At 39.5% G+C, this 17,423-nt stretch overlaps 1 protein-coding gene across 17 annotated transcripts in view; it reads left to right on the top strand.

Annotated features, from left to right (window-relative positions):
- Positions 1-16,629, top strand: part of PBRM1 (polybromo 1) — a 62,694-nt gene extending 46,065 nt beyond the window's left edge. For 12 of the 17 annotated variants that reach the window (XM_074602568.1, XM_074602575.1, XM_074602570.1 and 9 more), the window contains 6 exons: positions 188-398; positions 3,756-3,957; positions 11,765-11,920; positions 14,335-14,405; positions 15,665-15,881; positions 16,223-16,629. In XM_074602568.1, the coding sequence (XP_074458669.1) occupies positions 188-398; positions 3,756-3,957; positions 11,765-11,920; positions 14,335-14,405; positions 15,665-15,881; positions 16,223-16,395 (1,030 nt within the window). In that variant the 3' untranslated portion in view covers positions 16,396-16,629. Of the gene's footprint in view, positions 1-187; positions 399-3,755; positions 3,958-7,812; positions 7,972-11,764; positions 11,921-14,334; positions 14,406-15,664; positions 15,882-16,222 lie in introns of all 17 variants that reach the window. The other 5 variants (XM_074602577.1, XM_074602574.1, XM_074602572.1 and 2 more) reach the window with 2 other exon arrangements.
- The last annotated feature ends 794 nt before the right edge of the window (positions 16,630-17,423 follow it).

Raw genomic sequence — 17,423 nt, 5'->3', positions numbered from 1 at the left:
TGGACACTGAATGATTTCTGCTAACTGTTCTCAATGGAAGCACGGGCACATCCTGAGTCACCATTATTTCCATGTTGTTCAATGATAAAGAAAGAAAAGTTGGTTTTCTCTTAAAAAAATATATGCTATCTCCGGTAGTGTAGGAATGTATTATCATCTACTTTTGTCTTGCTCCTCCACCTTTCAGAAAACCCATAGTTCCTCAGAAGGAACCATCTCCGCTACTGGAAAAGAAGATTCAGCAGCTAGAAGCAAAATTTGCTGAGTTGGAAGGAGGCGATGAGGACATGGAAGAGATGGGAGAAGAGGAAGGTGATATGACTGAAACGCCATCTATGCCTCAGCTTCAGACCCCGTTAGCTAGTGATTTGGATATAATGCCTTATACTCCCCCACAGGTAAGGGTCTGTCTTGAGAAACCTTTAAACCTTTATATTCCACATTCTTTCCCCTACCGAAACAAACAAAGAAACAGTAACATTTTATCATATACACAAACAAATTCATACTTTAGTTGACAAGTCTATGGAATAAATTACACGGAACAGTTCTGGCATATCCAATATGATATCCAGGTGATAATATTAAAGTCCATTAAAATATTTTTAAAGGAAATCATGCAGTTGAGGAAAATCTTCTAGGTGACATTTTTGTATGTTATGTTGAAGTTATTTCTAATTAGTAGGTTTTCTATGATGCGTGTTCATAAATATCAGGGCCTGAAATATAAAATTGGCCTGTAACGGTTTAACTGTAGTTCTCAATTTTTCTAGTGCCCATTGTTAAGCTTAAATTTTGAAAAAAGATAACATTTTGGGTGTTACGGTGTTGCTACATTTTTAGAAAATGCTGTGCATCATCCTCAAAGGAAAAAAAAATATCACATTTTTACTGTTGAGTTACTATTCTTACTTGGAAGTAGGAATTTGTTGAAGAAGTTAGAAGAACTGGATGTCCTAGAAGCTTTAGTATTAATTTGCTGATAAGTGGACAGGAGGTAGATGAGGAATTGTGTATGGCTGTATGCTGGCTTTAATGTGGCATGAGTCATTGATGCTGCTTAAATGGGGGACTTTGGACCCCCTTCCCTCTCTTGCTGCATTTCTTACCCAAGCCCTCGTATTCATGTAACTGAGTATTGGAGCAGGGTGGGGAACTGCTGTAACTGGAAATAAACCTAACCAAAACTGTTTGTTTGCAACTGGATTAAACCCTTTACTGCCTCATCGCCTTGCCACATCCAAGCTAATGCCAGCATTAAAGAAGCAATGGGAATGACCTGCTGAGAACGGGAGGGAGTTTCAGATACTTTTCTAACCAGCAATATGGATTTCTGCTGCATTACATTGACTATGAAGTGACAACCTCATCAGTAGGTGAAGAAATAATGTGATCCCCCGATAGAAGTAGCTGTCTTCTGATGTCATGAAAAAGATGTGATGAAATTGAAAGCTTTAGCTTGGTTTGATTGTGATTTTTGACATGTGGGCAAACCACCAAATGCATTTTCCTGTGCAAGGTTGTCTCACTGCCCTTGTTTTGACATGCTGAATTTCATAAGTGGCATGGAAACTCTTGCAAGGTATTACAAATAGGAAGCATGTTACCAGCATTAACAAACTAATGTGACACTTTAGGAAGTGGAAGGTAACTTTTTATAAATCAAAATATTACCATTGTTAAGCATGGTGGCTGCCAAAAGCAATTTAAATAGGGATCATTGGACATTCAAGATGTCCTCAAACTACCTTCTGCAGCGTTCACTGACTTTTGGTCTCCTTTTGCTTTCTGTCTCTATGCATAGCTGTGTTTTGCTCAGATTCCCTTAAGAAGTTTTATTTAAATACTAATACATGATATTTCTTTTAAAAGCCAGGTTGACAGTTGCATTATTTTATTTTTTTAATTGCTTGTAACGGGACAGTCTTGCAGAGCTTTCAGGATAACTGGTGAGAAGTCAGGCTCAATGGGTAGATCCAACATGTGTGTATATACCGTTAGATGGATGTGAACTCTGAAGTCTAGAACTTGAAGTTTAAAAAAAAAAAAAAAACAAAAACAAAACCCCCAAAAAACACATAAGGAAAACTGAAAAGGATCAATAGCAATGCATGCTAAGAAGTGAATGATGATTCACAAGCGCCCTGGCAGATTCCTCACTGCTGATTTGGAAAGAAAAGGGTTGTTAGTCTGAGCTGGCATTCAGAGCACAATTTAACTCTGGTGGAGAGATAACTAACGTATAGCACAGAAATAAACTTTCTTCTTCATATAATCTGTTCTATTTATGTCCCTAGTGAAAAGTATCTTTTTAAACAGAGCTCCTAGGTAAAAGGCATGTATTTGCTTTATGTTCTCATAAATGTATAGACTTTTATTTAAGAACTATTAAAACCCAGAAATTTTAAACTTTTTTTTCTGCTGATAACAAAGAAGCTCTTACTACACCTAAGGATAAAAGGAGTCAAGACAAGTGAACACATGGTATTGTGGGGCTTGACAAACAGGTGGATGATGGTCTCCTGCTGCAGTTGGCTGTGAATGAAGTAGAACCTAAAAAAGAAAAAGATGTGGAACTTCATTTCTTATTTTAGCAATGTGGCTGAGAAAAGGCATAAAAGGGGTCCTGGTTTGTTTCTTCTCTTAACACATTTAATATGTGCGGTTATCTGACTCAAATGGAAAAAAGATACTGTTTAAAAATCCTCGTATCACAGATGTAAAAGAACGGAAACTACAAGAATCAAATTCAGAATTCTTACAGTTTCTCAGAGTCCTGTTTGCCCTTCCAAAGTGGTGGGTAGGCTTTTACATTAGATTACTGTTATCGAAACTTGCAAGCACTGTCAAGGCAAAACTGGCTGATAAACTTGTATCTATCGAAGTGCAGATGTACAAAAGCCCAAATATGTCGTTAGATTTTCCTGTTTCTGACTTGAGAACTCTCCGTCTGCCAACGTGGGCTTGCCTGAGAAGCTGGAATGAGTTGTGTGTGCCCTGTGTGTCATCCCAGAACCTGCATGGAATTTTCTTCCCTTCTTTCATCTTAGAGACAAACCTAGAAGACTTCCTCCCAAAAAGACAAGTGTTGTCTTTAGGTTCATAATGAAAACATTAAGGGTGGATTGCCATTTGGAAATTAATACAGTGAAGTTTGGAATAACATACGAGTATGCCTTAGCTTATCCAGTGCCTGGCTTAACTTGGTGAGCGAGGATTTTTAAGCATCTTGTATCACTGAAGCTTTGTTTTTATCTGAGAGAAAAGTGACCTGTGGGGTCAAAGTGGCAAATAGGAGTTAGTAACGTGGCCAGAATTTCAGGATAGGAAGAAGAGAGATGCATATATTTTTATTTCCTTTTTTCCCCCACCAGGTTTTGGAAACAATTTTCCTCTTCAAGATGTGAGAAATTTGTAAAGTTCGGGATAAAAGAAGGGCCTTTTGAGGGTTGCAAAGGTGACATTATGTCTGGAAGGATTGAAAAGTGTTAGAACACTGTTGTTTTCGTTTTTGGGTTTTTTTGTTGTTGTTGTTTGTTACATGTGTATTTTTCATAAGGGTTTGCATCTGCTCTTGCCATGCATCAGTAGATGCCATCTCTCTTTAGGGGCTGTAAGGTTGGATCATCCTTATGCAAATGTGTTCAAGAGAAATGTGGGAATATTTTAAAATACTGTTTCTTACAGCTTTGAATTTTTTACGTTGAGAAGCTTCTCTTTTGTACACTCGTGGTCATAACTGCTTTTTCTCACAGTCCACTCCCAAGTCTGTTAAGGGCAGCACCAAGAAGGAGGGATCAAAAAGGAAGATCAACATGAGTGGGTACATCTTATTTAGCAGCGAGATGAGAGCTGTGATTAAAGCTCAGCACCCAGACTACTCCTTTGGAGAGCTCAGCAGGCTCGTAGGAACTGAATGGAGAAACTTGGAAGCAACAAAGAAAGCAGAATATGAAGGTAAATAAAAACTAAGATGCTAAACTCTTTTTTGCTTTTTTTTCTTTCTCAATGCGTCATTAATGTTACTCAGATGACAGGTTTAATAAAAGAAGATATTTAAGTTTGTGTTCTGGACGTACCTTAAAGAGAAGTACATATTGAGAGATGACTGAAGAGGAGCAAAGAGCATGTTTAAGTTATATAGTGCACAACTGATAATTTAAGTGTCTTTGCCGCAAATAACCAAACAAAGACCAAGAAAAAGGGGACAAATGAGAAGTAAAGGGGCGTGAAGCCCCTGGGCTAGAAGTCAGTTGGAAAAATGGTTTGTGAAAGTTGCATTAGAGGAGGACTGGGGGGAATTTTGGACCAGAAGCTTTTCAGAGCTGTAGCGGCAGGTAAGAAGGCTTACAGTGGAGCGAGGAAAAGTTCTTTGATTAACAGTACTTAGAGTCATAAAAAGGTTCGTTAGGATAAAATCAAGGATACAAAATCTGTTATGATACTGTAAATAGTCTTGTTCAGTCTCATTATTAATCAGCTGTTGTAACTGATTTTGTTAAGAGTTTCCATATCCAGAAGTAAGCCTAGTAATATTTAACACGCATGGGATACTTCAGACCTTTCTCTCTCTGTCTGTTTCTTTCTTTCTTTCCTACTGATGTTGGTCATTGTGTTTCAACTTTGATTAAAATAAAATACAGTTGATCCTTAACAGCAGGATCTTACCCAAGCCAAATACATTGGCTTAACATGCATAGTTACTACTCTAGTTAATAATGTGTCAACACTTCCAATATAAAATGCATTTTTTTAAATGACTGTTGCAATTTTATTGGAAGAAAATGCTGCTTTGGATAGGAAAGTTTCAAAACCCTAGAAAGTTATTGCCCAATTAAGTTATAACTTTGCTTTTTTTAAAATGAGATTTGCTAGGTTTTCTGTGTACTCCATAACTTAAAGGCAGCTTTGATATTCAAACTAGAAGTCTGCATGCTGTCACTTTCCACCCTCAGCTGTCTCAGTCCTTTCCAAATTTGCAGTAGGGCCTCTTTGCAATTTTGGAGAGTAATACATCAGCACTCGGCTATGTGCAGGTTTTCTTTGCAAATGCTGTGAAGGGAAATGGTAACGCTCTTTCATTGTGGAAGTGCTATGGCCTTGCTTTTTTCCTGTTGTAGTTTCCTTTTACACCCTTCTAGGTTCGCGTGGTATCTTTTTATTGTCAAGTCCCTCCTTACAGCCTAATTCTTAAGCAGTAGGATGGCCAGCATGTCATCGCTTCCTACCTTAGAGGAGCTTGATGTCTTGCGCTCTGCAGGAAGGCGTAGCTGTAATGTACTGGTAGCAACAGCGTCTGTCCACTGTGTTAATGATTGCCTGAGTGCTTCCATTTTAATCCTCTTTCTCACTTTAAAATTTCCCAAAGCTTTTGTGTTTTGGGCTGCAGTTTCTCTGGCTTGCTGACTGCCCAGAACTAGACTAACTTTTATTTGGTTTTGAGGGGTTGGGATGGGGTTACAAAGCGTCCAAAATGCGTTTGCTCACCATGCGTGAAAGGAGAGAAACTCCTCTCCTTCCACTGTAATGAGTCAAAATTCACATGCTCTCTAGCGTGGACGTGCACCAGGGGCCAGGGAACAGGCATGGTTTGACACTCAGTGCAAAAGTGCCTTTCCGTGTTCTGGTGAAAAAGTAGTTTGCATTTTAGATCCATTTTGACCCACTGAAAATTTCAGTTGCTAGACGTGCAGGGTAGTAGTTGAGTTTTTTAGCAGTAGTTGAGCAAAGAACAGGCTGCATTGGAAATGCCTGCATGGCTAACTGTACTGCGAAAACTCCTCACAAAATAAAATAATGCACGGGATTGAGGTAAAGGTCCATTTTAAGGAAAAGCTCTGTTCAAAGCAGAATGTCTCTTTCCTGTCTCTTGAGATGTGTTGGAAATGTTACTTGAATGATCTCAAGTCCTGGCCTCAATGGTTTGGGTTTAGTGTTGAGTATTAAGGTGGATGCTCAAGGCTGAACTTCTAGACACCTCCTACAGTTCCCTTTGGCGGTGTTTTTCCATCTGTTAGTTCCATGACAGTCACGGCATGGATAGAGACTAGGGAAAACTCAAATACTGTCCTACATCAGGTCCTTCTTCAAAGCTCAGCACTCCGAAGTCTGATAAAACCGATTGCTTAACAGTAATTTCTCATTCATCAGTGTGTCTCCAGAACTTTTGCTTTTGTCTGACCATTTTTTTTTAGCTGTCCAAAAGTAGGTGAGAGTCAGAACAGCTGCTTCATCTTTTCCACAAATGCTTGCTCTGCTCTGAAGAGGATTATCTCATTTTTCCACCTCAGGATCTACCTTTACATGTCTTGTGTATTTTGTGCTCAATCACGTATGAATTGCGTGTAGTAAATTTAAGAGTTTCTTTGCGTCGTCATCTCTTCCTGAAATGACAGAAGTGAAAAGAAGGAGGGAGATGCCTTTGGAAATGAAACTGGTCTTTGAGTGTATGGAAGTAGCACTAGAAGCTGCACAAACAGGTTCTACAGGAGACAAACACGTGATAGACATTTGCAGTCATATATTAGAGAAATTGAGTAACTTTGGCAGGATGCGTAACTTAATCTCCTTGATGAACTTCTTCTTAGCCTTTGTTTGACAGAGGACCTTGATTGCTGTTTTAGTGGCAGTTTTCATCTTTCACCAACTGCAAGACAACTTCTAGCCCTGCATTCACTGTTATTAAAATTTGCTGGAGATGTATGCTGCATTCATTTATTCTTTGTTGTTCCTCATTGTGTCAGTCAGGTAAAACGTTCAGAGTAAACAAATCAGCAACTTGCATGCCCCCAAAGCACCTTGAGTGGGCATTCAGTATATCTCCTTTTTTTGTTTGCTTGGGGTTTTGTTGTTTTGGTTTTTTTTCTTTCTTCTTCCCATGACCCTTTGCCCTTCCTGTAATATAAAATTGTCCTCTGGTCAAATTCCCCTGCAGTAGATCTTTTGTTCTTGCAGTCACAGTGAGAAACTTGATTGAGATAATGACCAGATTCATCGTACAAAGGACACACATGACCTCCAGTGAGCAGCACAATGTGAGTTAGACATCTTCAGAAAAAAAGAAAAAAAAAAAAAAAAGAAATAATAGCTCAAAGGGGACCAAAATGGGGAAAATGACAGAAAGAGGCAGAGAAAAATATTTTTGGTTCATCAAACTGCTGCTTGTTATGTTCCAAACACTAAGGACCTGTCTACACTAGGGAAACTTTGCAAATGCTTCCCGACTTTGCCACCACTTTTCAGCTGCATCAGTAGTAAAATATGGGGAGCCCAAGAATAAAGGGCTGCCAGCTGGCACTGCTGTCTGCTCTTTGCGTCTTACCTTGGGGCACGTCCGATAGACAACGGTGCCTAAAAATTCCCGCAGCGGCTGGTAGCGAGTGTACGGGAGAGCTGCCAGCCTTGTCTGTAACTGGTTCAGCTGAGCCAGTGGTGTCAAAAGAGGGAACATTTTGCCATGTTTTCCTAGTGCGGAGCGAGCCTAGTGCTGGACTGCTGCTTCATGTTGGTAACACTGGTGTTATTATCAAATTTATTCTTTGACTTTTTAAATTTTTATTTTATTAATTTTTTTATTTATTTTTTTTAGAAAAAAGATAAAACTTTGTGGAATATTTTTCATGCAAGGTTCTCTAAAAGTCTTAGCTGCAGCCACATGAAATCAAATCATATGCTGTATAAAAAGATTCATCTGTTCTACTTTATATTTGACTAAACTATGCCAGTGTTTGACTAGTCCTTTTTTAATGAACAGATAATATTTTGAAATTCTGGGTTACAAAACAGAACTGAAAATCTAAAATACTTTTACAGAGCGGGCAGCTAAAGTTGCTGAGCAGCAGGAGAGAGAGCGAGCAGCACAGCAGCAGAATTCCTCCCCCCGGGCAGGCACTCCTGTCGGGGCTCTTATGGGGGTGGTGCCGCCACCAACACCAATGGGAATGCTCAATCAGCAGTTGACACCCGTTGCAGGTAAAAAGTAGGAGCTATGACCATTTTTTCCTCATCCACTATATCAACCCCCTTCATAACTCTGAACACTCTCTTGGGTCACTTTGTTCTTACGGAAGAAAAAAGCTCAACCTCTTCAGTCTTTCTTCATAATGAGTATACGTAACCGCAGCGGGAGCCTGATAGTCCCGCGTTACTTGCTCCAGCAGTGAGTAGCCTGTTGAAAATGCAGGGAAAAAGAGTCCTCCTCGTGCAGTGGTCCTGTTCTGTTTGTGTGCAGTCATGTTTATTCACTCTACTTTGCGGAGTTCATGTTTAGCCCTGCTACGGCAGGAGGGGAGTGAGCTAAACCCACTCTTCTAGTGCATGCGGTGTCAGTGGAAGTGGTAAAGTAGGAGGCAAATTATTTAAATTTTTTTGTTGTCAGGAAGGTGAGAGGCAAACAGAATCCAAACCAGATTTTAAATCCAAGCAAAAGCTATACAGAATTGCTGATTAGACACTGGTAATCAGAGCAGACTAGGATCTAGAGCCATTGCAGGAACAAATACGAAAGGCCAACGTTGCTGGTTTTATCAGGTGATTTTCAGAATCAAACTGAGCTTGGAAGAACTCTTCTGTGAGGTCCCTGGTGCTGGGTGTTGTGCTTGTTACCAGTCGTAATCTGACTTGAGTTCATAGGGAATATGCTTGGAGTAAGTATTTTCAGGATCAGATCTGAACACAGTGTAGCCCACTGGAGATTTCTTGTGTGGGAATCAGCCATACATTGGTGAGGAAATGAATTAGGTTGTTTTCCTTCCCCCATTTCTAACTAAAATGATTCGATTACTTCAGTCAAGGTCAAAATAGTTGCAAGTAGCTAAAAATGAGTATTTTGAGATTTTTTTGGTTTGAGTTTTGGGAGAATTTTTAACTTTCCCGTAAGGCATTCCAATTATTCCATTTATTCTTTTGTCATTTTTCTTTTTCTTTCCCGTCTCACAGGCTGTGGCCGTATTTAGAGCTGACAGCCTGAAGCATTTTTCATCTCGATCTCTAGATCCCTTTTCAGTAAATAGGCTGCATGGATGTTTAAACTGAAGGCATATTCCTTATTTGGTTCCTGGTTTCCAGTTTACAAAACGTTTGTTTACGCCGAGTTGCATTTTTCTTTCGTTGGTTTTTTTTTTTTCACTTTCTCCTTGGTAATTTTCCTCTGAACTGTTTGCAGTTGGTGTGTGTTTGTGTGTGTGTGTACACCTATCTGTGCATATATTAAGAAGAAAATAAAAAGGGGAGTTCTCCAGTGCTCATCTTTTTTGTGAGTAACCTACTTCAGTCTAGAATGTGTAGAAATGTCATCCTTTGTGGTTGTGTTTTCTTGGTTTAGTTCTTGTTTTTTTGGCATTGAGTCACTTTTCCAATTTTTTGGAGGTAGATGTTGATGGGCAGTAATACTTATTACTACACTTTCTTAAAACTTTTCCAAAAATGTATGTTCTGCAAACTACACATGCTAACTTACTTCCTGCGGCGGCAGCCTCAAAAGCAAACCTGTATTTAAGACCATCATCTTATTCAAGCAGTTAGGCATTTGAGTCTCTTCACTTTGGCATTATGAAATACTTCCTTAAAGTAGGTGATCAAGTGGATCTTTTTAAACTCTTTCTATTTTTGTGGCCCATTTTAAAAACAGTCTTTCATCTTTTAGTTTCCACAAGTCTTATTTAGAAGTGTCTTATTCTGTTGAGACCTCTTTCACATCCTCCTCCATCATTTGATTGCTTTTTTTCTAGTTCAGAGAACTTCTCCATCACAGAAACTCATAGAACTTCTTTATGGCTCACAGGTCCAAGAAATCTGGATACCTTCTCAGATGCATGTCTCTTAGTGCGCAGCACTCTAGTTTCTTGTAAATTTAGGCATTAAAAAACTTTATTTAATCTTGCATTGCTGTAGTAAAAGTAGGCAGAACAAGTAATTGAAAGACGTCATAAATTACAGCTGTGGGACCTGGAAATTGTTTGCCCATGTTTACTAGTTTAAAATCGAAGTGGTAACTCATAGATGGGGTATGAAAGTGGCTGCTCTAATAACCTTGTGATAAGCTACAAGAAGTGATTTCTCATGGAGATTTGACAACTACTTTATTAATCCAGCCAGTTGTTGAGTGAGTATTTAGTTCAATTTGGAGATGTAGGAGTGAGCTTTCATGATTGATAAATACAGGGCTTTTTCATTGGAGGTTTTTGTCTTATTTTGGTTGGTTTGTTTTAAAACTTCAGAAGTGTTTGTAAATGCATCGATGACGTGAAAGGAGCTCGGGGTGCACTAGAAGGTACCAAGCTAAAAAGTACAGTGAAAACTCTTTATTCTAGGGATGCTTCTGTTGTTTTTCTTCTTTTACTTTTTGCATTAGAAATATGGATTTAACCATGTTAATAAAGAGGTACAGATGAGCTTCCAGATATTTGAAATAGGTACCCAAGACCTGTCTAGTAAGCGTCAGCCTAGGTGTCCTGTGGAAAACAAAGGTCTAAGGGAGATCAGTTCTTTATTTTCTCAATGTTTGCTCCACGTAAAGCTTTTGGAATTTCAGGTTTCTCACCTTTGTAAGTCTTCCTGAGGAAGTGAGAAATTTAGCTTGTATTTTGGAGCTGCTTTGTCTGTTTCGATCCAGAGCTCATGACAGCTGTGTTTTCAGTCAGTCTTAATCCAGAAATCCCTTTTCTGAAAGTTTCTTTTATGAGTTACTGGGAGCGTGGCAGAGACTCGGTAGGTGGTTTCTTGGAACAGACTATAAGAATCCCCAGCAATTTTGCATTTCTAAACTTGCCTCATCTCTCTAGACCTGCTTCTGTCCTCTGTCATCTTTTCATTGTCTTTCCAACACCTTTCCTTGGCTACCTGACAATGCATCCATTTAAATCAAAAAGCCTAGAAAAGAGGCGAGGGAGTTCCAGGACCTAATAAACGTAGTGCAGTGTTATTGTGTAGGTTCACTTCATGGATAGCAACAAACCCGAGCCAAAATCAGAGTAAGCTCTTCCCTCATATGCAGAAAACTGAAGGTATGAGAAGCAGCACAATATTGTCTTTGTTGTATCATTGATTTTCCTATAAAGACACCTTGAAAACATTGTTAGTGAAATTCTGTAAGGGACTGCAGGTGCTCCCTTAAGTCCTTTTACTTGGGTGCAGTGCCGTGAGCGTAACTTGCTGCAGCTCAGCACATGCAGTGCTGTCAGGTTTCAAATTTGAGTAACTCCCTTAGTTTATACTGGAGATGGTTTAATAAAAATCACCCCTATCACTGCCGTTAGTTTTAAGTATGCGAATGTTGGAGGGCTTTTGTTTGTTAATTTTGCATACGCACTGCAGAAAAATGCATAGGTTTTTATTTTTGTTCCAGTCGGGTTTGGTCTGGGAGGTAGCCCCCGCGGCCGGGCTGTGCGTGGAGCTTGTGTAGTTAGTGCTGTGTTCGGAATCTGTACGCAGATGGCAGAGCTTTCAGCTGTATTAAAATTGCTTGCGTTAGTAACATTTAATTGTGGCTGAATTTATTCCTTGTGTTAACATATCTGAATATTCAGCATTTATTGCCCCATGTGGAACATATAAATACACTAAATACTAATTCATCAAAAGTATAGTGTTTCATATTTTTAATTTTTGTTCATTTTTGCAAGATACTAATTGTAGTATCGTCTTGCTGTACTAAAGGTGCTTTTTTTTTTTCCTTTTGTTTTCTTTTGTGGATAGTGCATGTCTTACTGTGTAGATCATATTGCATGTTATTGATGCATGTTTGAAATTTGTTGTGTCCTTCAAGGCATGATAAGTGGCTATCCACCGGTGCTGCCACCTTTGCAGGGCCCAGTTGATGGCATTGTTAGCATGGGCAGCATGCAGCCACTTCACCCAGGGGTGCCCCCACCCCACCAACTTCCGCCAGGTATGCCAGGCATCCCAGGCATCCCACCACCCGGTAAGAATGTCATCCTCATTCGCTCCTTGTTTCATTTTCATGTACTTGCCATTTTAACCAGTTGTTACAGAAATTATCTGCAGCTTGTTTTGGTCATAGCTTTCGTTTCTCAACATGGCAGGTTTGGTTAGCTGCCGCTCGCACAATGCACTGCTGAATGTATGAGGTAGATGCAAAACATTGGCAGAACAGCGTGTCCAGTAAACCAGCAGGGAAGGGTTACTGGAGAAACGTGGTGCTGCTCCAGCAGTTGTTCTGCTCCAGCCAAAAGACCTTACAATTGTGCTTGAGTTTATCAGAGGTCAGAAAAGCCGAAATCAGCCTATTCGTAGGCTGCTTTCACCCTGCTTCATCTCAACAGCATCCTTCCACCCCTCCTTTTCTTATTTAAAGTGGGCTTATAAATGAAATTTATTGCTCTCATTCCTTATTGAACTCTTTTTTGGTATGTTAATGTTTATCAGTCAGACTGCGCTTAAATGAACCTGGTCACGTTATACCCATTGGCCACTGGGGCACTGACGTGTGTTACTATAAAACAGTGTTCAGGTTAAACCTTGTTGATAGAACAGTAACGGGAAACATTTGGGGATAAGGTGAACTCGGTATGCTATTGTGGCCAAATTTAGAATTGATTTTTGAGAGCATATTTGCTATTTTTTTGCCACACTTCTGATGAAAAGTGAGGCTGAATGAAAGGTAAACGTTTTTCCAGTGTTAACGCCATTAGCATGTCCCCATCCATTATGGGGAATAATGTTCCTCTGCCCTCTGTTCCCATTTTCTGCTGATTTTTTTTCTGGTTTTTACCTCTGATAACTCATGTGCCTGTTTAAAAGATGCACATCCCATATGTTCAGCAGTTAAACAAGCTGTGGACAAAAGTGGTCTCGTTTGCCGCCCCCCACCCCACTTGCAGCTGTGTTTATCAGAAGCTCTGTTAAGACATTTATCTGTATGTAAATTATTTTGGGTTTGTTTTTTTTTTTCTGTTTGCTTGTTTGGTTTTTTTTTTTTAAAATCCATCAGTATCAGGTGTGCGGCTTCGCTGGTGTGTTAAGATTCACCGTAATGTCAGGTAGCGGGAGTAGGAAAACAGCCGCGTGTCTGTGAGCCTGTCTCCCACTCCCCCGGGCACTGACCCTGAGCACACATCGACCAACGCAAACGCTGGGGAGGTGAATCCAGGACAGTGCATTTCTTCTGAAGAGTTTTTCCCCCCCGGAGAAGTGGGCTGTTATGTACGATGTTTTAAACCGAGAGGATATGGATTAGGGGAAAAAATAATGCCTGGGAATGGAGGACCACAACTGGGCAGGGTGGGCGAAGGGTGCAGCTGTGTTCCGATGCTGGAAAGGTGCGGGTGCCCTCCTCCAGACCTTTTCGCTTTGTACCAAAAAAAAAGCTGTGCCATATTCCACAACTTGTATTATCAATGTTTTTCCCCAACTTTTGACTTGCTGTTGGTACAGATACATTTAAAATGGGGGCTGTGATCAAATGGAAAATGCAATTGAAATACACTTGCGTGTGCAAAATGCAGTGGCACATCTTTTGATCACTGATATAGAAATCTGTGTACAAATTAAACCCTCAGGAAGAGCATAGTTAGTTTGCAGCTTTTCTACTGAATGAATAGGAGAAGTGGCATAAATAGAAATGAAAGCAGCAGCACACATAACTCATTTTTTTTTCCTGACCAAAGCATCTGTATGTAAAATATCAGGAACTGCATGATTCTCATTTAGATTTGTAAATTTTTCTATGTAAGACTGACATGAGTGTTTTCTGCTGCACTCTGTGCAATAGGGAAAAGCCTCAATGTGTTTGAGGAAAAACTAACAGGTTTTATTTTTTTGAAATTTATTTCAAATGTTCATCGGTCTCATATAAGACTACTTAAGCTTAACCTGCAATTTGCGTTTTATATGAGTGAGATCTAATGGAATTTTTGCAATGGCTTGGATTTCCTCCTCCTGTGAATGTATTTTATAAAACCGAACACAAGAAAATGTTAAAAATTGCCAAAGCAAATCTGCATTTCCTTTCTTAAAGGATTCCACAAGATCCTGTCAAGCCAAAAGTGTATGTTATGAATGAAGAGATTTAGTCAGGCAATCACTAAGTAATGTGAAAAAAACCCTGAAAACCAAAAATTACTCACTTTGCATTTCTTAAATTAATTCATTTCTTAAATTAACTAGTTGTCATATTGGCTTTTTTTTTTTCATTCAGAAACTTCTAATATTTTATTTTTTTTTTATTGGGGGAGAGGGGTATATTTGAATGTCGTACATCTGCTTAAAATAACTGTGAGCAATGATATCAAAGTATAAATTCTTACTATAGAAGACCAAAGAGGTGTTTGTCACTGCTCTGAAATAAGACTAATTATTTTATATTTTGGAATATAGGTGTTATAGGCCAAAATGTGTCCCCCATGGTAGGCACTCCAGCACCCGGAGCAAGTCCTTTTGGACAGCAGGTGAGTCATTTTTGCATTATTTATGAGGCTCTAAGGCTCTGAATTAGCATTTAAATTGGCATTTAAACAACAATCTCAGTTAATACGTGTAAGGTAGCACATAGGCTTCCCAGGGAGGACATAAACCACATGTACACCGATGTATTTAGAACCAGTTAATATTTAGAACCAGTTAATATCTTACACTCAGAGTAAGATATTTCTTGGCTGAATTGTTATTTGACTAAGTAGGCTCTGCCCAGTGGGATAACTTCTGCAGTATAAGCAAGAGAGTGTTTTGTTTTGTTTTGTTTTCCTTCTACTAAACTGAGTCGTTTCAACACGGTGTTGAACTGCTGATAATTTAGGTTTTGCATGCTTTGGTGCTGCAGAGAGGATGCCGTCCGCTTTCTCAGCCGTTGATGAGCGTCTGCTCCCGTATTTCACAAACTGACAAAGCAGATGTTCATCGGCAGTTCAGAATTTGTGAGTCTGGATAACAGTGATGATCAAATGTTCCTTCTCAGTGATTAATACAGATGAAGTGTTCAGCACGTTTCCAGTTTTATTGACTAAATTTTTGCATCGTAAAGAGAAAGGTGATTTTGGCCAGAGAGTGTAAACAAAGCCAGAAGTTGAATGAGAAAGTAGTAAAGTGTATATGTCATGACATTGAGCTATTCCAGACCACAGGATATCTGTGCTAAGATTTCTCAGTACTGCTACTTAATCACAATGGTCGGAATTCTTCTGTGTAACTGTGGGTTTTATTTTTATTTTTTTTGTGTGTGTGTGTGTGACTGATTTTTGCCTGACAACGACAAGCATTTATTCTGTGGGAGTATCCCAGTCATCCAAGGATTAGGGTCAATTTGGGTTAGATGTTTTAGAGATAAACCATGCACTTCACAGACTACACGATTTATGATCAAATTAGAGAAAACAAGAAATAAAAAGGAGGCAAAAGGAGAAATTAAGGGTAGTAGGTCAGAGGAGAAATGGTAATAGTAATCAGAATATGTTTACATAGATTAGAAATATGGGCAATGTTGTCTGTTAAATATGAATATGGTTTGTTTGCACTTTCTGTCTCTGTGCATCTCGGTGATCCCGGCAGATAGCCCTGGCTGAAGTGGGTGTCTTCCAGGGAAATTTCCTTATGCCTTTGCTTAGAACCTCTTTTGAAGCTCCATTGGATGAGGATGACCTGATGCACAGACGTGAAGCGACTTCCTTGCAGTTCCTCCAAATGTGATCTCTCCATCGCTTTGTCATTGCAGATAGGAATTCTCGGCCCGCCGGGACAGCAGGCACCCCCTCCGTATCCCGGCCAGAGCCCAGTGAGTCAGCCAGTAATGCAGCAGCCCACGACTCCCATGTTTGTCTCCCCTCCACCAAAGACACAGAGGCTTCTTCATTCTGAAGCCTATCTGAAATACATTGAGGGGCTTAGTGCTGAATCAAATAGTATTAGCAAGTGGGACCAGACCCTTGCAGGTAAGGCTTTTGATACAGAGTGGGATGTTTCCAGACAGAACACGCTTCTTTGTAACCACTCATATTTTTTGCTTTTATGGAAAATGCTAAATAAATCTGCTGCTTACTTAAGGAAATGTACACATGCAAGTAATTGTTAAAAACAAACGAATCAACAGACTGGGAATATATATGTTATCAGCAGGTAAATGCCATTGATATTGTATAAATCTAAGAATCAATTGTATGGGCTTAAATATAGGGGTAAAAGTTACACTCTAGAATTATATTTGCCTTTTTCTATAAAAATTGTGGTGAATATCAAAGCCAGTAGATAATTGGACCTTTTCTTGGCTTTCCAGCACGAAGACGAGATGTCCACTTATCAAAAGAACAAGAGAGCCGGCTCCCTTCGCACTGGTTGAAAAGTAAAGGGGCTCATACCACAATGGCCGATGCATTATGGCGTCTGCGAGACTTGATGCTACGAGACACCCTTAACATCCGTCAGGCATACAACATAGAAAATGTTTAGTTGCATAATTGCTTCTTTCTTTGATACCGGCATATAAGGAGTTTTGTGGAACAATAGCTGTTTTAGTTACTGGGTGGGGAGAGATAACCAACAATAATTTGTATTGCATTTTACTGTACATTGCAAGACCATTTTTATATAAGGACACTTTTAATAAGCATATTTCACTTTTTGTTATATTAAGTTGACTTTATCAAATACACGGATTTTTGCATATGTTTCCTTTGTTTGAAAGGCGATTTCATAATTGGTTAAGTGTAGTCAAGGGTTCATCTTTCTTATACTTTATTGCTGAGAATCTGATGCCATTGTTTTTATATAAAATAAGAAAAAAAGAAAACAAAGTATTTACAGATTGGTACAGTGGAATGTGAAATTAGTCATAGTTTACATCTTAGAAGAATGTGTGTACATGTGTTTGCGTGTGCTAGCCACTTCCAGCAGAAATCTCGCTTGGATGTGAACAGGGAGGATCTCTTAAAAGACGCTAAAGGTAAGACGTGCATTGACGCTAGGCAAGAATGACATTTCCAGTAATACCGAGGCAGCTGAGTGGGTCACAGCAATCATGGAAGTGCTAAGGTGGACGGGACAAGGGTGTCTTGACCGCTAATGTTGTCCAGTCCTGTCCAGTTATTTAATTGTGTAGCCAAGGCCATTGCGATGCTAAATCAGTAACAGAATACGTGTGCTGGAATGCCCTTAGAAGGTGAAATGTTTCATCTGCCATGACCTGCTTTGGGGGTTCTGCGATGTCCCCAACACCGAGCAGTGGGAAGGGGAAGCTTCCTCCCTCAGCAGTGCTGGCTGCATGAAGGAGAGGCATGCAGAGCTTCAAACCAGTTCAGGAAGGTAAGTTAGAGGAGAAGGAAAGTGGAGTTGTTTTGGTAGTGAAGTAACGTGATTGGTTTTAAATTCACGCATATTCTGTTAATGATTGGGCATTGTAAGGCATTTTTGTATGCTTTCTTTAAGTGTATTGATTCACCTTAGTGAAAGTTTTGCAACGCAGAATTTGAGAGAAATTT

The sequence above is a fragment of the Larus michahellis genome, chromosome 10 (assembly GCF_964199755.1).
Source record: "Larus michahellis chromosome 10, bLarMic1.1, whole genome shotgun sequence".
NCBI classification, from domain to species: domain Eukaryota; kingdom Metazoa; phylum Chordata; class Aves; order Charadriiformes; family Laridae; genus Larus; species Larus michahellis.
The sequence above is the reverse complement of the archived record's forward strand: the minus strand, read 5'-3'. Positions and strand labels throughout refer to the sequence as shown.